The sequence below is a fragment of the Maniola jurtina genome, chromosome 20, assembly GCF_905333055.1.
Source record: "Maniola jurtina chromosome 20, ilManJurt1.1, whole genome shotgun sequence".
NCBI lineage: Eukaryota > Metazoa > Arthropoda > Insecta > Lepidoptera > Nymphalidae > Maniola > Maniola jurtina.
Window position 1 is genome coordinate 8,381,155 of NC_060048.1, and position 24,176 is coordinate 8,405,330.

At 37.7% G+C, this 24,176-nt stretch overlaps 2 protein-coding genes across 4 annotated transcripts; one reads left to right on the top strand and one right to left on the bottom strand.

The window, feature by feature from the left end:
- Nucleotides 1-1,307: 1,307 nt before the first annotated feature.
- On the bottom strand, nucleotides 1,308-18,834 carry LOC123875951 (GPI ethanolamine phosphate transferase 2). Of its 3 annotated transcripts, XM_045922064.1 has the most exons (13): nucleotides 18,176-18,834; nucleotides 17,084-17,270; nucleotides 16,031-16,096; nucleotides 12,898-13,107; nucleotides 10,352-10,555; nucleotides 8,995-9,128; nucleotides 8,236-8,429; nucleotides 6,813-7,003; nucleotides 5,941-6,524; nucleotides 5,501-5,613; nucleotides 3,702-4,309; nucleotides 2,904-3,079; nucleotides 1,308-2,044 (listed from the first exon to the last, which is right to left on the bottom strand). In XM_045922064.1, exons 1-13 carry the CDS (start codon nucleotides 18,331-18,333, stop codon nucleotides 1,789-1,791), a joined length of 3,081 nt encoding a protein of 1,026 aa, XP_045778020.1. In that variant the 5' UTR covers nucleotides 18,334-18,834; the 3' UTR covers nucleotides 1,308-1,788. The 3 variants fall into 3 exon arrangements, with proteins under 3 accessions (XP_045778020.1, XP_045778021.1, XP_045778022.1); XM_045922065.1 differs by lacking the exon at nucleotides 16,031-16,096; XM_045922066.1 differs by lacking the exon at nucleotides 18,176-18,834 and having other exon boundaries at nucleotides 16,015-16,096; nucleotides 17,084-17,100.
- Nucleotides 18,835-20,033: 1,199 nt separating this feature from the next.
- LOC123875973 (protein lethal(2)essential for life-like) lies at nucleotides 20,034-24,176 on the top strand. Its single transcript, XM_045922114.1, has 3 exons — nucleotides 20,034-20,186; nucleotides 22,508-22,738; nucleotides 23,303-24,176. Exons 2-3 carry the CDS (start codon nucleotides 22,508-22,510, stop codon nucleotides 23,651-23,653), a joined length of 582 nt encoding a protein of 193 aa, XP_045778070.1. The 5' UTR covers nucleotides 20,034-20,186; the 3' UTR covers nucleotides 23,654-24,176.

Genomic DNA, 24,176 nt, shown 5'->3' on the forward strand with positions numbered 1-24,176 from the left:
CGTTCCAGCTTAGGCCATAATATTACTTTCCTTTCCAGTCGTGAATATGGAAAAGCGTGTATCTGTAGTGAATTAACAAAAAATTGGACTACTTGTTTTACGAGCACTATACCTAATAGACCAGTATGCATTTATAATATCAGCGCTATTAGCGAATAGGTCATCAATCATCATTAAAACTTGAAACGTGGATGTTGGCCGGAGAAAACTTCCACTGCTTTATAGCATCGAACCACTTCCTCCATGGAATATGTATAGGTATCCATACTAATATTATAAATGCGAAAGTGTCTGTCTACTACCTTTTCACGACCCAACAGTTTAACCGATTCTGACGAAATTTAGTACAGGGTTAGCTTATATCCCGGGGACGGACATAGGCTACTTTTTATGCCGGAAAATCAAAGAGTTCCCACGGGATTCCTAAAAACCCATCCGCTTAACCGATTTGTATGAAATTTGGTACCGAGGGAGGTACCTTACGTCCCTGTAATTGACATAGGCATTATTCCGGAAAATCAAACAGTTCCCACGGGATCTTTAAAGACCTAAATCCACGCGGACGAAGTCGCGGCATCCTCTAGTATACTATATAGATACGTCAACTAGTGGGATATAAATAAAAAACTTGTTTGGAATGGCATGTATCAGTTCATTTGTTGAAATAAAACTAAACTAATAATACTAGATTAGATATAAGAACGCATTGATACCAGCATAAAGACACAACAACAAGACTTGGTTTGCACCCGACAGTACAAGCGACTATGGTCGGATGCAAAGCTAGCTTTTTGCTGTCTGTACAACTAAAATGTTCAACATTGTACAGCGACTGCAAAACACGTAGTCCAATGTGAAGTTGCAACATGGTGGTTTGCGCAGATGACTAAAGAGCCCGGTTGAAATCTGTTTTTGCACAATGCGCAATAATATGCCTTGTGTTCACATTGGACTACTTTTTTGAGCGCACCATAGATTAAAAAAAAACTTTGTGCTTTGTCTACATTTTGTTCAAAATAAATAGATTTATATACAAGTGAAAATTAAAAATTTATAACACCCCCGACGAGTGAAGGTTACAGTAACTAGAAAAGAGCTGATAACTTTCAGACGGCTGAACCAATTTTTTTTGGATTATAGCTAAGAACTCTCGATCAAGCCACCTTTCAAACAAAAAAAAAAAAAAAATTAAAATCGGTTCATTCGTTTAGGCGCTACGATGCCACAGACAGATACACAGAAACACAGACACACAGATACACACGTCAAACTTAGAACACCCCTTCTTTTTGGGTCGGTTAAAAAATAGCGATAATTGGTAACAAGAAATACAAACATTTATCGTTAATTTTTATAGCCGCTGTGAAACGCGCTGCGAGTTCAACCGACCAATGAACGAAGTCCAGCTATTTTCATAGCGATTATAAAGATTGGCGAGGGTTTGAGCTTTAGCGTTATTATTATAATAATGCTAATACAACACTCTTTAAACTAGCGCAAACACATCGAATTTGGAGGTTTCTAAGCGATTTAGAATAATTAACGAATGTCTAAACTCGATGTGTGTACTCGAACCTTTGCACTTCACATCAGAAATGAATTAATTAATTTCTTCGGTACAAAACCATTTATTCAAAATAGGTACTAATATTGTACACCTTTTGTTTGTCCGATTTATTAGATTTGAATTTTATTAAATATATTAATTTATTTAATCTAAAGCTAGTATTTAATCTAAAACGCATCAAAGTGCGGCCAGCCTAATACTCATATTAGTTGTTTAAAATATCACAGCGTCGTTTTATAAGTAAATAGTTTAGCGACCCAACTAGTTATGTGCGTTAACAGTACTATATTGCCTATCGTGGAAAGTGATTGCATGGAAAAGACGGTCGCAACGAAATCGTATAACAACTTCGGTGAGAAGACTGTCCATACGAATAGATGGTGTCTGAATATCGTCGCTATGACGCAGTATATAACGAGCTGGTACACCCTTTGCAGTGCAAAGATGTTTATAACTCGCCATACTGACTGTAAGTACCTGAAAGTTGAAACAATATTTATAGCTTTTAAAGGATAAAGTAAGTGGGTGAAGGTAAGTAAGTAACTTTACTATGGGTAAAGCCGTGGTAAAATTATATAGAACTTGGCTTAGACACACTGGCCGTGTGTCTTGATCAGTGCCTATTAAGGCTGGCATCCACTAGGCTCGCCGAGCCAAGTCGAATCAGATCGCAATGATTGGCCACTTAGGTATATTGTTTGCTATAAAAATAAAAACTGACTTCAATGACCACAAACACTAAAAAGCAAAAAATAATTTAATTTATTACCGCATATACCTATTATGTATACAAAAGTTAATGTGAGCCGCACGAATACTGTCTTCTCTTCATATTGTTTGTGAGTCTTCTCTTCATAGAGTTTGTGAAAAATAAGTATATTTTTGAGCCGTTTGCTTCAGATTTAACCCATACTAATATTATATATTTATATATAATATTATAAACGCGAAAGTGTGTCTACCTGTCTGTCTGCTACGCTTTCACGGCTCAACCGCTGAACCGATTTTAATGAAATTTTGTACAGACTTAGGATACATCCTGGGGAAGGACATAGGATACTTTTTATTCCGGAAAAACCAACAGTTCCTGCGGGATTCCTAAATGCTCATCCGCTTGATCGATTCGTATGAAATTTGGTACCGAGGTAGCTTGCGTCCCTGTAATTGACATAGGCAACTTTTCATCCCGGAAAACCAAACAGTTCCCACGGGATCTTTAAAAACCTAAATCCACGCGGACGAAGTCTCGGGTATCCTCTAGTGTTATAATATTACTATGTGTGGAAAGCAAGGCTATAATTTAAATCTTGTACTAATATTGTGAATTTATACTCACTGTTGCCAGGATTTGGATGGGTCGGCGGCCAAAGCGCAGAACAGCCGCGCACCGGCTAGAGCAGGCCCCGCATATGCGTGCAGGCCCATGCGAAGCGCCACCTTCACTGCGCTGTACTCCCGGAGACCTACGTAACCTGAGCCCAGGTCCACCGATGCCAAGCTGTTCGAGTTACCCTAAAAATGTTATAAAATTTTAATTAGGTAGATGGTTTGGAACTTAGAGTTCAGAATTTGTATAGAATGTATGCTTGACAATTCCTTACAGCAATATTATGTTCCACTCGATGCAGCGTTTCATAGTAACAACATGTTCCAAGGAACATTGGTGTCCGCACTTCTGTCATACGTAATCTGCTTTAGACGCAGTCAAAGTGAAGTAGTGAGGGAACACCCGGTTTGACTCTAAATCGACGATATGTCAAATATTAGGCGATAATGACGTAAAATCAAGAATAGGACTACTTTGGGGTTCCCTGCGTCAAATGTATACTAACATTTGACGCCTGCCAGTGACGTCAAAGCCATCGTATTGTTAGAAATCCCCTAACTGCCGTGAACTGTGACGCAGTCTAGTAGACCCAATGTGCGGGCGTAGACACTCGGTTCGTCAGTAAATCATTTCGAGCGCCATTTGTAAGAACGGTATACTAGTTAGTGCACGGCAAACAACAGAACAGGAAGCAAGGGTTAATTTATCAACCAATAGCATGCACCTGCGCCGACTGATCGACCAATCACCATTGTCTAGAGGTTTTTTTACGAGACACTATTTAAATTAACTGTTTTAAAATCTCACCTGGTAAAAATAAAACAGGATGCCTATCCACAAATGTACCAGCGCTTGGCTCAAAACATCAGCGACTTCCGTCCGCCTGCCCGCCCGCGCGTCCAACAACTTATGGTCCAAACACTTGCACGTCATCACACAAGTGAAGAATATACTCGGCACCATTATCACATTATGGGGCCGCATCAGCAAAATGATTATCAGCATCATATCATTATACATTATATGCGATAACGAACGAGCCAAACTCAGTTTCACTTCCTCAATATTCCACGGTTCGTCCATTTGGTCGTAGAAGTAATCTTCTGTTTTCGCTTTCGGTTTCGTATAACCGAACTTACTGTTGCTGTTTGGTTTGAAACCGCATTTAGTGAAAATGCCAATATATGTCGCCAGTTCGAAAATTACTTGAAATATTAGTAGACCCCAGAAAACGTTGACTATGACGACTGGGTCCCAAGTTTTTATGAATGTGTATCGAGTTTGTAAGGCATCGGTTGCTATTCGGTAGAGGAAGATGCAAGCCGTCGCTGAAACGGTTATAGCGGAGTGCATTTGCATGAAATTGTTCATGTATCGAACGTTCCAGAGGCATATGCCTAGTGTTAAGACGGTCCCTGAAAGAAACATGCTATGTTTAAATTGTGTCACTTTAAAAATAGTAAGTAATAGCTTAAATGAGGAATTTCATAGTTTAACGAAAGTCCTGGTAAAATTTTTATTTATACTATTAAATACTTATGCTCTCACTAGAAACATTTAAATAAGGTTTAAAATGTTAAGCGCATGCGTTTCATGTTTAATTGAATCGCACCTCAAGTTTTTGTGGTATGCCGCAATTAGTTTATACGATAAAGAATACAAGTGTAAATTAAAAATTTATAACACCCCCGACAAGTGAAGATTACAGTAACTAGAAAAGACCGAAAAGACCTGATAACTTTCAAACGGCTGAACTGATTTTCTTGGACTATTCCGCGCCTACGATCTAAAGTATCTGAGTTTTCCAAAACGTCATTTTCAAATAAATAATTATGTATTTAGGCAACGTCCATCTTGACAGCTTGACATTTGTCAATTGACATAATATTATGAACCTAACGGTTATCTAACCTTCTTTTGTACAAGAAAACTAGAAAAGAGCTGATAACTCTTAAACGGCTGAACCATTTTTTTTGGATTATAGCTAAGAACACTCTCGATCAAGCCACCTTTCAAACAAAAAAAACTAAATTAAAATCGGTTCATTCGTTTAGGCGCTACGATGCCACAGACAGATACACAGATACACAGATACACAGACACACAGATACACAGATACACACGTCAAACTTATAACACCCCTGTTTTTGGGTCGGGGGTTAAAAATTAATTTCTAATTCAGTGACGTTTTTTCAAATAGTACTTGAAAATACTATTTGAAAATCCTCGTCACTGAAATTGAAAAATTGCACGCAAAACAAGTAGTCCAACCTGAAGTTGCAACAGCGGTTTTCGTAGTATGATAAGTATTCATAGTCTTTGTAAATGCTAAACGTCAGCTGTATTGTCAATGTCAATAGTAATACCTAATAATGTCTATCGGCATTATTAGGTATTATTTACTACATAATATACTCCCCTATAAGATTAATGTACGTAGGTTATGGACTAAAGATTAAATACCCGGCTGAGATCTGGTTTTGTACAATACGTAGTCCTACGCCTCTGTTCAGATTGGACTATTTATTTTACTACGCGCACTTACAACACTTAGGACGCTTGAGGTAATATTATGTGGATTTAAATTCAGTATACATATTACATACCTATAACAAGATGTGCTTCTAGATAAAAAGCGTTTTCCGGCATATTCAGCCAATCCGCAGTGTCCGGTAGGAACAGCCAACGGTCGCCAGTTTGATTCATTGTTCTTAGGTACCTGAAGAGTTAAATGGAAGGGAAAGATGTGTAGTATATCATCTTAGATTGTGTGAACTTTCTATGATTTGTCAAATAAGGAGGAGCAAACGAGTAATAATAGATGACATATCCTGTAATCTATAAGTAAAGAACTATTTTATGTATTTTTTTTACTGTTAGGCTCAGTAGTTTCGGAGATAAGGGCGATGATGGCCAATTTTCACCTATTTTCTAAAATAACTTTAAAATTATTTTGTTAACTTAATTAGTCTAATAGATTCGTGCATACAGACAGACAAGTGATCAAACTATTGTCAATTATACTGTTAAATAAAATTATTCTGACCTGTGCAAAGCAATCAGCAACACCCATTGAGGCACGATACTGATACCCACTGAGCTCATCTTGTTCTCCAAATCCGGTTTCTCTTGAACCTCAGTAGCCCCAGACCACTTCTTACTAAAGTACATCACAACTACCACAATCGTCCGCACCAATATAAAGAACATCAGAGTATTCCAAAAGAAATACCACGTCATATGCTCCTCTTCTATGAAACTAGTCCCGAAAAACGACCAAGCGTGAAATAATGTACCAATTATCAGCAAATAGTCAATTGCGTTTAGTTCCCTCAAAGCGGATAAATCTTTGGTTCTTTCTATAGCCGATTTTATAACAAAATACGCCGCTGTTAAAGCAAAAGAAGATCCAATGAAAGCGATTGACCAAGTCGGGTTGAAGGAACAAAATCGGCTTTTAGTTTCCGATATAAAGCAGGTAATGAGTAAAACGGTCGAGATTAGGGAGAAAATGATCCCGAAGGCTACGAAGGTGCTTGCTTGGGACCTATGGTGTCGTACTACGCTAGTCTTTCTTTGTGGGTCTTGTTGGAATGAGAAAAGTGTGACGCATAGAAGCGCTCCGGTCAACTGAAAGGTAAAAAAACGTTCATTTAGTCCTAAATCAATTCAATTCGTTCCTAATACTTCAATTCAATTCAATTCTGTTTTATGGCGCGGAGCTGCGCTAGACAGGCGCAATTCTAATACCTGAATTGCTATTTTAGAGACAATCGACACATGCCATACGGCTGTTTAGATATTATTGAAAAATTATACTTGATGGTTTATACTGTCTATTTGTGACTGGATAGATATTTTTGAAAATTTATCAAAAATTTAAAAAATAACTGCTAAAAAAATATATGCAATACTTACAACATACAGCATAAAAATGGCGATTCCAATAGCAAACATGTCGAACTCTGTGGTAGTTTCAGTGAGGTATTTGGCCATATCTTTCAGCGACTCGTCGTAGAAATCTTTGGCGATTTTGGCCGCGCTCTCCTGTCCCGTAGAGAGGAAGTGGGCGAATTGTGACTCGGCGCGTTTGAACTGTTTGTAGAATTCTGTACAGATAGAAGTTGAACTTTCATGATATAGTTCATTCTTGATGTTAAAAGCGGATTTTTTCAAAATCAGATATACTTTTTTCGAGTGAAAAGCCAGTTAACTAACGGCCGAAATAATCAATCTATCTGTTATCTGCAAAAATAAATAAAGGAAAATCTGTTTTACTGATCTATTATTATCGCACAGCTCAAACTACTGGACGCATCGAACTGAAATTCGGTATGCAGATAGCTATTATGACGTAGACATCCGCTCAGAAAGGATTTTCGAAAATTACCTGTTTTATCCCCTAAGGGGGTAAAGTAGGAGTTTGAAATTTGTGTACTCCACACGGGCGAAGTAGCGGGAATAAGCTAGTTTGTCGATAAGTTTTTAGCTACGTGGCGTTTAGCACGTGCAAGAAGTAGAGATATTGTCTTTATGCGCGAGTAGTAGCGAGGCTAGTATACTGCCGGTTGATGGTACTGTCCCCTACTATTACCGAAGTCAGTTGTCGTGCTACTATACCTGATATTCCTCTAAGTTACCTGTATCCACGGATAGAGCCTGCTTGGCGTTATGCTCTGCTAGCACGTCCAAGAAGTATAGATGTTGTCTCATATCCGCGGATAGCAGCGAGGGTAGTATCCTGCCGGTACTGTACCTCGGTATAATTGACGTAGACAGTAGGCGTGCTGTTATACTTGCGCAGTAAACAATTACCTGTGTCCGCGGGCAGAGCTTGTTTGGCGTTATGCGCCGCTAACACGTGCAAAAGATACAGGTGTTGTCTCATATCCGCGGGTAGCAGCGAGGGTAGTATCCTGCCGGTGCTGTACCTCGGTATAATTGACGTAGACAGTAGCCGTGCTATTATACTTGCGCAGTAAACAATTACCTGTGTCCGCGGGCAGAGCTTGTTTGGCGTTATGCGCCGCTAGCACATGCAAAAGATACAGGTGTTGTCTCATATCCGCGGGTAGCAGCGAGGGTAGTATCCTGCGGGTACTGTACCTCGGTATAATTGACGTAGACAGTAGCCGTGCTATTATACTTGCGCAGTAAACAATTACCTGTGTCCGCGGGCAGAGCTTGTTTGGCGTTATGCGCCGCTAACACATGCAAAAGATACAGGTGTTGTCTCATATCCGCGGGTAGCAGCGAGGGTAAGTACCCTGCCGGTACTGTACCTCGGTATAATTGACGTAGACAGTAGCCGTGCTATTATACTTGCGCAGTAAACAATTACCTGTGTCCGCGGGCAGAGCTTGTTTGGCGTTATGCGCCGCTAGCACATGCAAGAGATAGAGATGCTGTCTCATATCCGCAGGTAGCAGCGAGGGTAGTATCCTGCCGGTACTGTCTCCCGGTATAGGCGCGTTCAGTAGCCATGCTACTGTGGGCGCTACGTCTACTTGAGCTACTGTTGGGCCTGGACCTAACCTATAAGTAGAAGTAGTAGTTTAATATAGATGCATAAAAGTAGTAAGTGTTTATATCAATACGCACAAATCATCTGCTCATAAATATTTTATTTCAATGTGTAAAAATATATTTGACATAAAAAATATTTATGTCATTATACATAATGTATAACATAAACAACATTGGATCATTGTCATTAAAAATACCTATATACTATCTACATACATTTACATTTTATATTAATACATATTATATTTTAGTACCAAACCTTCCAAAATCTAGTTTTAAGGTATTGAAAAAAGAATTTGTTTGACCAAGGCTTTACTATAATATAAACTAGAAAATGCCCGCGGCTTCGCCCGCGTGAATTTCGGTTTTTTAAAATCCCGTAGGAACTCTTTGATTTTCCGGGATAAAAAGTAGCCTATGTGCTAATCCAGGATATTATCTATCTCCATTCCAAATTTCAGCCAAATCCATTCAGTAGTTATTGCCTGAAAGAGTAACAAACATACACACACACACACATACAAACTTTCGCCTTTATAATATTATAAGTGTGAAGTGTGATACAGGTACTCACGGATGTGGGCACTGAAAATTGTCGCTCTTGATCATCACTAATGGCACCAACACTTCAGCAACACTCGCTCCGCCGTGTCCCCCGGCGTCCCTCATCCCGTGATCGCCACAGATCAACAATATCCCTGTACGATCCTAAAAATGTCAATATCAAACACACTTACAATTACTACAATTATACACTTAATATTATAAATGAGAAAGTTTGTATGTGTGTGTGTGTGTGTGTATGTTTGTTACTCCTTCACGCAAAAACTACTGCACGGATTGGGCTTAAATTTAGAATGGAGTTAGATTATACCCTGGATTAGCACATAGGCTACTTTTTATCCCGGAAAATCAAAGAGTTCCCACGGGAATTTTAAAAAACCTACATCCACGCGAACGAAGTCGCGGGTATCAGCTAGTATACTATATTACTACAAATTACAAGTTTTATAATATCGCAAAGCATCATCAAGGTTGGATGTATGTAGTCGAAATTAAACGGACACGTAGGAACGAAGCGATTTGTTTTCTCGTTTCTAATTCGAACCGTATCGCTAGGATATGGCAAGCCCTTTCCGCATCAGTTTTCCCGTCCACTTTTAATATAGGTAAGTACCTACGACTTACGAGTATTTATAAGTAAGAGTACTTAAGACATTTTTTAGGCAAACGCGCTCCATCTTAGGCTGCATCATCACTTGCCAGTAGAGCAGATAAATAATCAACAACAACAGAGCATCGGCAAAATCGGCGATAGCCAATATTCTATCCACGGAAAGAAGTTAGGAAAGCACTTTCTCTGTTACGTAATCCCATACAAATGATAGAGGCAAAAATTTCAGTGGGCGTTAACCATTTTCAGAGTCACCAACTAATCACAAAGATGTTTTCAAAAAACATTCGAAATTCAATTAGAAAACATTTGTGATTGGTTAGTGACTCGAAATAGCTAGCGCCCACTAAGATTTTTGCATTTATCGTTTGTACATGTCAACCTTCTTTTCGAGAGATCCGGGGTTCGATGCCAGGTTTATTTCCGAAAAGTTCCGAAACCTGGTTTTAACGGTGAAGGAAAACATCGTGATTCGTGAGGAAACCTGCGGCCTGAGAGTTGTCTGTAATGTTCTCAAAGGTGTGTGAACTCTGCCAATTCACACTGGGCCAGTGTGGCAGACCATAGCCTAAGCCCTTCTCATTCTGAGACTCTTACTCAGTAGTGAGGCGGCAATGGGCCGACCATGATGATGATTACAGTGTGTAACAATGGTCATGACTTTATTTTCACTGATTTATTGTTAAGTACCTATACCTAATGTAAACCAAAAAAATATATAATTGAGGAGTTTGGTATTAAAAAAATAATTACTTACCCATGTTCTCATAGCGGTATATATTTTCTTGACCACCTCATCCATTTCCAATAGTTTGGGCTTAATTTTCGGACTTCTAGCACCTTCTAAATGCCCGATGTGGTCCAACCCTAAGTAATGGAGTACTAAGAAGTCAAAGGTGGGCTTTTTGTTTTCATCTGGCGTGAGCACTTTGTCTAGATGCCGCGTTACGTTGTTATCTACCTGAAAAATTGTCTGACTAAGAATGATAGACTACAATTTGATAAATTATTTACTAAAAGGATTGACCTAAGTGAAACTTTTCTGAAGCGATTGTGAAGATGATCCCAAAAAATGAGTATAAATAACGATATTGAATTGTTAGTGTAGTTCTACTATAATACAATTGTAACTGAACTAACGGGGTCCTAAAAAACTCTACCCTATTTTTCCTTCGGATCTTTCTAAAGATTACATTTTAAAACAATTTCTTTAAAGTGGCACGTGTATCGTGTAGCGGTAGGACCCCTTGTGATGTTGTGTCCATAATAAACCAAGAACTTTTAGAGCGTCGGAAATAATGAGTTCATCAGACTTAAACGACTTTATAGAGTTCAAGTATTGAAAATGTGTGATTGCGTATAACATCTCCCATGCATTCGGTCCGGTAAGACTATTGCCAATGCGAACTTAGTTCGAGTATTGAAGGTGTGTTGTTTGTGTATGCATATTTATTTATCATTTGGTATGGTGAGACAAGTGCTAGTTCAAGAATCAAAAGGTGTGTTCCCGCTTAGGACCGAATTAAACTATGATAGGATCATGAGACAGCCTTACAAGACAACACATTATAAAGAGCCCTACTTATTAGACGTGTGTGTGTGTATGTGTGCTCCTTCCTTCGTAAAGGAAGAAGTTGTGTAGCGACACCATTCACCCCAATTGGCGTAAAAAGGGTTTAGAGTGAATGATGGTACGTAGCTCCACCACGCCACGTACGGTGAGCTTCTGCCTTCCCTTGGTATCCCATCGTCATACTGGGACCCTCGATAAATCAAGAGATCAATATGGCACATAAAATACCAATGAACAGTAGCTCCCCCCCACACACACGTCATCATTCAAATAAACAGCGCAGCGTATGCAAGCATACTTTAGGAAGTGGTGCGTGCCACTTATGATCCCACGTTGCAGCCGAAGCTGAAATAGCATTTTTATAGTGGTGCCCTCCCACTACAGACCTGTAATAGGTTTCAAGGACGGGTCAGACTCACTGCAGGAATATCCACAGGCCTTAACCCAACCTTCAGTATATATGCATTAGCGTAATTTTGTATGGGTATGTTATTAATATTGGGTAACCACCACAAGGCGGTTAAGTATTCCAACAAATGTCAGAATACAAACAGAACAGCAGCATTACCTGCCCTCTGTGGTCAGTCTGTTATTAAAGCACATTAGAATCATCTCAGCAAAGGATTCACAAAGCGCCTAAGACACTAGGACTCTCCTCAGTTAGGATTCACAAAGCATCAAAGGCACTAGGGTCCTCCCTCGCATAAGTTTCTTCCAACGCGCTCTGTCATATGTCAGATAGTTAGTTAATATCACCGAAAGCCATCTCAAGCAAAGATCACCGAACATCCGGAGGACACGCGGTTCTCCCCGCCTGAGCAGCCACGTCATCAACAGTTCAAACATAAATCGCTTTTAGATCTTAGGAGGTATCGCCCCTATATAACAAATATATCTGTGTAATTAAAGTGGTCCCTTCTATTAGAATATTTGCTTAGAGTGTTTCTCTCCAAGCACCAACTTGGTCCGTGTTCAGTATTCTTTAATATATACTTTATGTATCGCCCCAGTATAGAAGTTAAACAAATTGATTATCTCCGTGCGTTACGACGTCCACACAGACACCGCCGCCGATGCAAACGCACGCGGTCCCACCGTGGGGTTACGTCGTTCACGTTTTGATTTCGACTCTCGAGCACTAACGCCCGCGCACACATCGTTCGCGACGCAATTCGACCGCGGTCGATCGCGCCGCTGCATCACCGACATGCCAAACGGTGTTTGCCTCTTTTCGAAAGTGCGGACGGCCAACATTAAGATTAAAACGTCTAAAAGAATTAATTTTAGGTTCGTATGTGTAAGTACATCTCTACAAGTATTCACTGACCTGATTTTGATAAAATTGAAGCAAAAATTTTAATATTATTTTTATATAATTTTATAACACTTTGGTGTAAAATCTAGGGTCGTTACACAATGATCTATTTTATTCATTACATTAGATTATTTAATGATTGTCATGTTAAATGTGTACATATTTTTCACTTTGGCACATAATTTCGGTTAGAAAATTAATCTTAATTCTTTATTCTTAATTACTTATTACCCAAAAGGAAATAGAAACTATACTTAAAACTACAACATTTGGATCACATTTGTAGAGCGCTATTTGTTCTACTCTCATGCGTTTTGTATCTTCTATCTTACTCATCGCCGAGCATGAATTTTGTACGCCATGTAATATGAACGCAATATGTCTATTGTCTATGGTATAATATAACATTGCAAACCTCAGTATAATCCGTGACATAGAAGGAAGTAGTTCCATCAGAGTCTGCCCATAGACCAGGGAACAGTCTAAGCCACGTGTCGTCTCCATACATGACAGATCGCCGTTTTCTTGATGCAGCCACTCGCAGCACACTGTCTCCTTTAACTGCAGGCGCACCGAAGTTCAACGCTACGTCTGCGAACGTAGACACGCTGCCTGTCATCATGGCCTGGAAAATGAAATCTGTTGGATTATCAAGCCAGATTATTAATTTTAAAAAAAAAACGACTATTGTTTTTTAAGCGTTTAATGTGATGTTGGTATTATTAAAATGCTAAAATAATTTTATTTGTGTAGATGCTTTTCTATACAAATAAAATCGAGAATCCAAATCAGTATTTTGCAAAATCATCACTGAATTAAAAATAATTAGACCCTTAACACGCCGGAATGAGCTTTTATTTTTTGAAGCGTGAAATGGGTGTGTCAAAACGAGTGCAGAAAAACATAATATTCTGAAACTGCCCCAAGACCACAACTACAAGATACAACTTGGCGTCAATAGCATGCAGGTCACAAACAGGTGTGGTACCTACCAGGTAATCCTATACCCCTATACTCCTATACTCTATCCGCGGAAAGAAGTATAGCGCCCTCTCTGTTACGTGATTCCATACAAATGATAATATAGACAAAAATCTCAGTAGAAACTAACCATTTTGAAAACTCGTTTGAAACTATAAATAATAATAATCTATACATATAATAAAATTGTAGAAAAGTGGTGTCTGTACAATGGAAATATATTTAAAAAAAGTAGCAGGGGTTGTTATTATATCGATGCCGAACCCGAAATTGTAATTTTTTTTGTCTGTTTGTCTGTGTGTTTGTGCACGCTAATATCAGAAACGGCTTATTCGATTTAGATACGGTTTTCATTAATATATTGTAGTAAGCTTCACTTAACATTTAGTGTTTATTTCATGTCAATCGGTTCATAAATAAAAAAGTTATGTCAATTTAAAAATCACGGCGAACATTTTTAACGTACAGAGTAGGTACGTACTACACGCCTCGCGCCTGAGCGTCCGTGGCTATATAAAGCGCGCTGATTCCACGCGAACGAAGTCGCGGGCACAGCTAGTATATAAAATAAATAATAAAAATATTTTATTTGCCACATTGTGGGTAGGTACATAATTTATTCTTATTTGAATTTCGAATATTTTTTGAAAACATGTTTGTGATTGGTTCGTGATTCAAAATGGTTTACAGTTTACACCCACGCAGATTTTTGCCTCTATCATTTGTATGGGATTACGTAACAGAGAACGCGCTATACTAACTTCTTTTCGCAAATAGAGTATAACATACTATGTGGTACATAGCATACTACGAAAAATCCATACTAATATTATAAATGCGAATGTGTCTGTCTGTCTGCTACTTCTTCACGGCCCAACCGCTGAACCGATTTTAATGAAATTTGGTACAACTTGGGATACATCCCGGGGAAGGACATAGGCTATTTTTTATCCCGGAAAATCAAAGAGTTCCTATGGGATTTAAAAACCGAAATCCACGCGGGCGAAGCCGTGGGCATCCTCTAGTATTCAATAAAAATAAATGGTAATACTTAGGAAATAATATGAAGATTAATGAAGCATACAATTTACGAGAATTACTGTGCATTACCTACATCATTAAATATAGGTACTCAATGCAATTGCTGAAAAATGTTGCAATCCATTTATTACTCAGTACGCTATAAAGTTACAGATAGAATCAGACAGGAACTATTGCAATGGGAAGTGAACTAATTAAATGCATTACTATCGATTGCAGTGATAAGCGGTGATAGCTTAGTGGTTAAGGCGTCGGCCTCTTGTTCGAGGGCCCGGGGTTTAATCCCGGGCGCACGTCTATCTCTTAATCTGAGTAACCTAGCAACGGGAAGCTGGAAGAAATCTCTGTTTAGAGATAAGCATTTCCAGTGTATTTAGCTTAATTTATTACAACTTTGTAACTACAATTTTGGTACATGAAAATAAATATATCGTCGTCTTAGAGTGAAATCCTCGGGAATGCATTTTAGCTAAAATTTATTTTATTGCGTTTCTAGGAAGAAAACCTCGCAACGCACATCCTGATCTGACTAATTTGTTCATTCGATACTCGTAACGCCATCTATGACATTAAATGAGAAACTCGTAAATACTCGCTTCTGTTAGTTACAGCACGCAGTTTTTTTTTCCTCTTGAAAAGTTACTTCTTTTACACTTACGAGGTTTTCATTCTAAGCCGTCGATATATAATGTGCGATTTAAGCAATCAAACTTGCTATAAAGGTGAAAGAAAACATGGTGAGAAAACCAGCATGGCTGCGAGAGTTCTTTTTAATGTTCTCAAAGGTGTAGTGAAGTCTGTCAATCTGCACTTGGTCAGCGTGGTAGACGATGGCCCAACCCTTCTCGTAACATAGCAGAGACCCTTGCTTAGTAGTGAACCGGCGATGATGATGATGATTGTGATGATGACTACTGATTGGAATGTGATATGGTTTAATTTTTTTTTAAGTTTAATAAAAATCTATCTACATACATCCACAGACTATAGAAAAAATTAGGCTCATAATAACAAAACAGTGAAGCCAGTTTTGTGCGTTTTGGATAGACATTGACTTGCGTAATATGTGCTTCAGTAATCTACATTTTACTTAAATTTTGCTTTTCTATAAAGTGGCAATGTCTTTACTATCTTTTCCAATAGTCTGTGTTACATAATAACAAACAGGAGCAAATTAAATTACATGTAATCATAAAATGAATAAATAATGTTACAAATCACAACACCAAAGAAAAAACTTATTGAAGTTTGGGATTTGAATTTTCGGATTTAAGTTCCATAGTTAGTAAACTTACTACCTACATATAAGTTATTTCAGCAGTTTTTGGAACTGAAATCTGAAATAATTAAGTTAATAGGTGTTCCAAATGGATTTATTAACTTGTGGAGCTACAAAAATGCACAAAACACTAACTTCGGTACTGAGATTAACTTTAATAGGAGTGGCCTTAAACCAATAAGTTCTTTCTTTGGATGCAACACCACACAAGCAAAGCAGTGATATAATTACAGAAAGTGACACTTGCGAATATATCCCTCCAGAAGTTTATTGTGCGCCTCCACTGTGCCTTCTCCTTTTTCCTTTCTGGTGACTGTGCATAACATTTTAAATTAACCAAAGTTTATGTGTTAACTTTATAACAGCAATTTAACTCACTATAAACAAAGTTTATGTGTATACTTTACTTTAACTGTATACTTTATAACAGCAAATTAACTCTTTAAATCTATCTCTATTCCAAAAAAAAAGACTTCAAAAAAAATGGAGAATATCAATTAAATCTTATAACAACAGAATTCTTCATAGCAAGTACTTATTTTTTAACTCAAAAGAAATTTTTTCTTTGGTCTTGTGATTTTAACACTATTAAATAATCTAGACAAGTCTAGAAAAAATGAAATTTTGCATGAATTTTTTCTTTATAATATACAGTTGTAAACTCTTACAAATAACTTAAAATTTAAAAAACCGCGACACAAAAACCTCTCTAAAAAACTAGAAAAGAGCTGATAACTTTCAAACGGCTGAACCGATTTTCTTCGATTATTATTATAGCTAAGAACACTCTCGATCAAGCCACCTTTCAAACAAAAAAACTAAATTAAAATCGAATTATTCGTTTAGGAGCTACGATGCCACAGACAGATACACAGATACACACGTCAAACTTATAACACTCCTCTTTTTGGGTCAGGGGTTAAAAAGATTTTCAATAACTCCACTCATACGAATTACAAAGTCAGTGTAGATCAGTTAGGTGTACATAAATAATTTTAATAATAATAATAAATAATAAGAGTATGACAGTTTTCATTAGTTCCATACCCCTTATTTGTTTTTACTCTGCATGGCATTCAAATGCAATGTTGCTTGGGTTATTCCACTAATCCCCATTGACAATCCTCATCAATGGGGATTTGTGAACTTATTTTCCTTGAATCCCCATTGCTTTTTGATGCCACAACTTTCATGGTAAGGTCAAGGGTCACAAAGACTGTCCTTACTGTTTTAAATTATTTATTAACTTACCATATGTTTTATAGTAACTTTGATAACATAGTGAAAAATGTAATTTTACCTTAATCCTAGGCATGGTAACTGTAGGTGGCTCTGCGACAGATACATAGATGCATCCAGATTTATTTTTCAATAGTTCTCCCATAAAGGGCATGTATTCTTCAGTTGCAAAGTCATATCTCAAGCCATCTATCACCATCAGAATGACACTGTTTTCACCAGAATTATACACTTCCTGACCATCAATACTGTTAATAAAGAAAAAGAGTATTTTCAGTATTTTTGTGGGTTTCCTACAGGGAACTATTACTAAACCTCCACTTCTTTGGGCTGTATCTCATGAACCATAATAGGTATCTAGATACTAGACAGTTAAATTAACTTGAGCCTCAATAGCTCAACCGGTAAAGGAGTGGACTGAAAACCGAAAGGTCAACAGTTCAAACCCAGCCTGTTGCACTATTGTTGTACCTACTCCTAGCACAAGCCTGACGCTTAGTTGGAGAGGAAAGGGGAATTTTTTTCCCCCTTGGAAGGAAAGGGGAGGGGGAAAAAAAAACTTTTGGTGCATTTCTAAATGGCCACCATATCAATTAAAAAAAATTAAAAGTACATTATGTTATATACTGTACTATGGTGTGGAAGTTATGGAACCTAGGCTTATATTCAACATACTGTCGATTCAGGATCAAACCAAAAGTTCCTTCACTCTAGTTAACTCTGACAGTTGATATATATAATATAATATTCCAGATTGATAAGAAGCAAATTATATTTTAGTATCTATTTAATAGTTATATAATGGAATAACAAATTATTAGGAAAATACGATTAAGTGATCATATTTAAGTACTTAAAAAAATTCTATTGAAAGTAAGACTATGGGATCAAATTAGTATTTTATTTATAACTAGATGATGCTTCAATGAATTTGTCAATGTGGAACCATGGATTTTTATGGGACAAAAGTAGCCCATATATTAATAAAATTCATTCCAAACAGCCAAATCCCTCCAGTAGTTTTGTGTGAAAGAGTAACAAGCACACACACTCAAACATGCGCCTTTAAAATATTAGTGTGATTACTAATTGATTAGTATGTTAGTATATTTAAAAATATATTTGTGTCATAAAATAGAAATTGCAAACTTACCTCACACCATTTATGAAATTGGGAAGGTCGTCCATATGAGCCAGTTTTCCCGAATGATACTTCAGTGGAAAAAAGCCATACAAAAATAGGCACAAAGCACCATGGGATGCTATAAGGAGCCACAAGGCTGTCCATCTATGTTGTATCCAGGACAACATGTTGAAAATAACTTTAGGTTCTTTACCATGAACAGTTTGAATTTATCGAGGTTATTTCTTTAAAATATTTTATAATCAAGGCACAATAAGAACCTTTCTTAGTTGACCGGATAGATTTAACTGTTTGTTTACGTAGCTTGATTTTTAGGTGTGTGTTCCGTTTGCAATTTGCGGTATGGTGATTTCCTATGCAACATTTCGAACTGGCGTGTTAAGTAATACGTATTGAATTGCGGTTATTGGTAATACTATCGGCATATCGCAATTATATAGAATAGTGAGATAACAATAATTTACCGGTCGCTACACGATAGTCTATGTTTGTAACGTTCTAAATTTCTTAGATGATATTATGTAAATGGCACTGAAATTGCACTTGAGTACAGTAATTCTGTTTTACTTTGAATTTATTTTAAATAAGGATTTGTATTTTGCATTTATACCTAATTATTTGAACAACAAAACACAAATCACAAACAAAACGGTTGAAAAGCAATCTGTCAAAAGCAGCGTGTTAAATGTCAATGTCATTGTCACTCATGTTGTCACTACTGTCAGTGTCAATATGGTGTCAGTTCAAGTTTTTTTAGTATTGGCTTCTAACCATAGACATAAAAAACAGTAGTCACGGGTAACATTGGAAACATTTCAAAAATTGTGAGTTGACAAGTTAAATATTATAAAAAAATCTGTCGCCTCATCATACAAACATCCCAATGGTAACTTACTCGTATCTCACCCAAGCGAGAGGACCTTAATAAAAGATTCGAGCCTACCTATCTATTCGACTGTCTCTTTTATTTTAGCTCAGCCTGCCCTGCTTGCTCAGCATACATCGATAAACAACCATATTATATATCGCAGGTTTTTGAATATTCAAAGACGATGTAAGTAGGTAGGTATAATACCTTAAAAAGAACAATGTTCGGAGTTTGATTCATTGAAAAGTTGCGCCAAAGCTAAGCTGATTCATTTCACTGAACCCAAGCCAGGTGTTCCGACATTAGTGATTTAAGCGTCTCTATTGATCTATTTTTAAGCGATTGATTAATTTCCCTAGGAGTTAATGAACTGTCATCGTCTACGTCACATCGCGTGTGTTCGGAGGAATTTCGTTTGAATGTAATTATGGAACTAAATTCGACCCTCGTATCATTCCACCCACAATCTCTGAAGTCTACGTTTATTCTCGAAAGACACCAACTACTTTTTTCAATGCATATTTTTCGTCATTCTTATTGATCATCGTTATGGTGACCATTAGTTTTATTCAATAATTTTAATATAATCTAATTTAATTTTTTGATCTATGACATTAATGGTAGGTAGCTGCCTAGATGCTGGAATTTTCAATACTCTATAGAAGCAACAATAAAATAAATACCTAGGTATCTAGGGTTTAGGTTGATCATGGGATGGAAACTAATGGTACTATCCATAGACTAAAAACGCCTGTACCCGTCAAAATTGGTTAAGCAGATGGGCCGTGTAAAGCTAGCAGACAGACAGGCACACTTTCGCATTTATAATATTAGTATGAATTAGTATTAGCACAGATTTACGACTATCGTAAAACTGTGGTGTTAAGTAGTATGGATAATATTACGTCTAGAATCATCTTACCATCCGCAGATTTTCAGGCTCATATTTGTATCAGCAGCTGAAAAAAAACGTTGTTTATCGCATGGTGTTCCTACGATCGCCAAGTTCAAGGTGTTCGCTTGAGTCACCGTGTGGGCCGCTGAAGAGTTCTATTTAAATCCGTCCTGAAACTGCGGACTGTAGTCTCACGAGCCACGAGCCACGAGCACTTCGCAGCGCGCGCCTGCAACGAACATAACACAACACTAAAGGTATTTTAATTATTTGTTTGTTTATTTTTTTATAAAACAGACGAAGGTTTGAGTGCGTGGTGCTTTTTTTAACATTAAATATCTAAAGATATTTAACTAGCGACCCTCCCCGGCTTCAAAGTAGGTACACAGACTTGATTTTCAGTTTAATTTTTTAGTTAAGTGTGCTTTCGGTATTGTGAGTTAGAACTTAGAAGATAGTTAATTAATTTTGTGTGAAGACTTCACTTTTTGCTTGTATTAAAAAAGGGCTGTACCGATTTTTACGGAACTTTCGCAGACAGAATGCAATGTTTTCCCTTTTTGGCTCTTTTCTCATTTAAAACTTATTGTCCTTTGTAAGGGTATAATTAGTTTCATCTAGAATAAACAGTTATCATCCACAATTCGTCACTTGATATTATTATCTTCGCCTTAGCCCCCGTGGCAATTTCAAAAATCCAGCCTTTAAAAACCGGTCAAGTATGAGTCGGGCCTCGCTATTTTTGGGTTCCGTACATATTTTGGTGAGGTAGATACTAGCTGATCCGTCCGGCTTTGATCAGGGTGGAAGTATTTCTTGCAGAACTACCTACCAAGTGTCTGTATGTAACGTCTGTGACCTGCACCAGTTCGGAATGCAGATTCTCTTGAGCCTATAATGTTACTTCTGGATAAAGTATAGCTTTCTAATGGCGAAAGAATTAATTATTATTAAAATTAGTTCTAAAGTTTCAGACTTTATCGATTACAAGCAAACAAATCTTTCCTATATATTTAGATGATGATTAGATATGTGAATTATGATAACGAGAGACGCCAACGGGAGTCGAAGTTGTAAAGATATTCCCAAAATGCGTACCTACCTACCTCGTTTGGGAGTCAGATCTACAAATTTAAGAACCTAAGTGGGAATTTACTTCGATTGTAACTGCTTGGCATAAAAATATAAAGTTGAATTTGTATTGATCAAAGTGGGCAGTCGCTTATGAATCTACTATAGATTATAGAAATAGATTCAACCTCATGACTCATTATCCACAAATAGGTGCATCAGCTAATTTCATCCCTAACAAAACAAACGTAATTTTCGTCGCAAAGCTTTCGTATTGAGAGAATCAGTTCACAATGATGTTGCATCAGATCTAAGTATAACTGTTTAATATCTACCTATTTGAATGGAACCGTTCCAGATTTTGTAATATTGACAAAATATGCTCGAAGGTTGGCCCAAATTACTTTTATCTGATAGGGAAGGTCAATTAAGTACCTAACTAAGTAGCTACCTATTATCTATTTACCGATTTCAAAATATGAGGAGGTTGTCAACATCAGTGCAGTCAACCCACAAAGGGCTTTACTTGTATTTCTAAAACAGATTTTTATTTATTTTTAAGCATAATAGTTTTTGATTTATCGTGCAAAATGCGGAAAAAATACCTGAGTACGGAACACTCGGTGCGCGAGTCGGACTCGCACTTGCCGGTTTTTTTTACACCTTTATTACCTGTTATAATATATTCCAAAGCCACCATGATCCAAAATTCATAGATGCTGATCGTTCCTTCCTGAGCTGAGGACTTTATTACGCAGAGAAACTTTCAGCTTTTATAAAATAACGAAATTCTGGCACGCGCTGGCTCTCTCTTCTAGATGTTTGGTGCATTGCAGTTTTGTTTCAATAATAGCACAGTTTTAGAGCGCAATGATGGATGGACGCAAGATCGTAATCGCCGAAAATAAGCGCTGGAAAACAACTGTGTTTATCTCGGTGTTGAATTGTCGACGCTGATGATAAATTAGTTGTTAAAAAGTTTTATGTGTTTTGCTATGTTATAATTCGGTCCATGTTCAAGGCATCAAATCTCACCAACACCATTCGTACCTACCCATATTAGTTTGCAATTCTTTGGTTGATATCTACCTACTTATGAGATAAGCAATTAGGTATACCTACCTATACAGATTATATTGAATGAGACCTAAAGATGATAGTACCATAATAACAAAATTGAATAGAGAATTAATTAAAATCATTGTGAATGAGGATCTCTCAGTCACATTACACCTAATCACTTAAACCTATGGGCCACATAGCTATCTATACCTACCAAATTAGGTAGGTACTTGGTTTGATTTAAATCAGACAAATAAATGGAGGTCGCTCAGTCTCGCTCCCCGCGTAGTAGGAAAGCACCTTGACGCAAAGGACTTGACTTTTTCCACTATCGCGATCGTCCAGAACTCTTTTTATCTTACCTGACACCAGCGTCCAGCACTAGGTACTTAGGTAGGTACCTACCAAAAAACCCCTAGTATTCGTTTTTTTTTCTCTCTTTCAGATGTCGATTGTCCCATTGTTATTCCGCGACTGGTGGGACGACTGGGAGCGTCCATCAAAGCTGCTGGACCAGCACTTCGGCATGGGCCTCAAGAGGGACGAGCTGTTGTCCTCCCTCTCCTCATTCCCTTCGAGTTCCCTCTTCAGGAACTCCTACTTCAGACCGTGGAGGACCAACCTCGCCCGGCAGGAGTCCTCGTCTACTATCAACCTCACTAAGGAGAAATTTGAGGTTAGTATTACGTCTTAAAGTAAGAATTATTATTCAGAGAGCACCAGCACTTTGGCATGGACTTGAAGAGGGTTGAGCTGTTGTCCCTCTCCTCGTTCCCTTCGAGTCCCCTCTTCGGGAACTCCTATTTTAGGCCATGTTGGAGAAACAGCCTCGCACGGCAGGAGTCTTTATCTACCATCAACTTAAAAGGAGATTTAACCGACGCGGGCTGAAATTCACCAAGTACTTAACTTCAGTGAAAAGTCAAACCCTCAGTCAATTAAAGAAGCATTATTTGCTACGTTGTGTCTAGTCTTGCATGTTTCTTTAGTAACGAGAGCCATTACTTGACCACACTTTAACTTCAAGTTGAAAGCAAATGATCTTCCCTTGATCAATGGACTAACAACTTCGACGAAAAAGACCATAAGATTACGATGACAGAGTTGAGAAAAAAATCGATTTAAAATTAATAGATTCGCAAGCTAACAGGTATCAGCCAAATATAGGTTTAGGTAGAACTATAGAGGTCTTCTCATCTTTTTAAAACACAAAATAACAGTAAACCTCTTAAAATTCCAGGTGATCCTAGATGTCCAACAATTCACCCCCGAAGAAATCACAGTGAAAGCCACCAACAACTCCGTCCTCGTCGAAGGCAAACACGAGGAGAAACAAGACGAGCATGGTTTCATCTCCCGCCAGTTCACCCGCAGATACATCCTGCCCCCAGGCTATGAGCTCACCGATCTAGTCAGCACCTTGTCCTCGGATGGAGTCCTCACAATCACGGCACCTAAACGCCCACCCCCGAATTCTGGTGAAAGAGTTATCCCCATCACTAAAACTGGTCCAGTCAAGCAGCCTGAGCCTGAGATCACGAACAACGAGCAGCCTCGCGAACAGACCGTCCCAATCGTCACTTCCCCTTAAGTGCGACATCGATTTAAAAATGTCCCATTTACCTAAAGAGAGTTTTTCTTGTAAGTACCTACTACTTTCTTGTGCTTTTGTTTATGAAGCTCCATACTGCAGCCTTTGATGATAAATAGGCAGAATAAATTAATATAGGTAATAAGAAAACAAAACGATTTCGTACAAAGAATAATAACAATCGCTTTACCTACTCGTACCTATATATTGAATTGCAGGCGAGTTTTTTGGATTTTTGAAACATCTGAATTCTGAAGACTTTCGCTTAGGTACACATAATAGCGTAAGTAGCGTACTACGACTGCAAAATGAACATTGTGAACACTCTCTTTATGTAAATGTGGCTAAATAGATAGGTATAGCTAACGATCGAAATGTAAATTAAATAGCATTTATTTTTATATGTCCCGATGTTGGCCAACAACGGCGAACGAAATGAACGAACTAGGTTTTATCGAATTAAAAGGAATGCAAAACATCACTCATTAATTATTGTAAAATAATAAGATACTTGTTGTAATGA

Excerpts from the sequence above, each read along its gene's own strand:
- LOC123875973 (XM_045922114.1), top strand. The coding sequence starts at position 22,508 with ATGTCGATTGTCCCATTGTTATTCCGCGACTGGTGGGACGACTGGGAG. Across the intron at positions 22,739-23,302 it reads TCACTAAGGAGAAATTTGAG|GTGATCCTAGATGTCCAACA; the intron begins GTTAGTATTACG and ends TTAAAATTCCAG.
- LOC123875951 (XM_045922064.1), bottom strand. The coding sequence starts at position 18,333 with ATGTTGTCCTGGATACAACATAGATGGACAGCCTTGTGGCTCCTTATA. Across the intron at positions 17,271-18,175 it reads AATTTCATAAATGGTGTGAG|TATTGATGGTCAGGAAGTGT; the intron begins GTAAGTTTGCAA and ends CTTTATTAACAG. Across the intron at positions 13,108-16,030 it reads ACTTCTGGAGGGATATATTC|GCCATGATGACAGGCAGCGT; the intron begins GCAAGTGTCACT and ends TTCATTTTCCAG.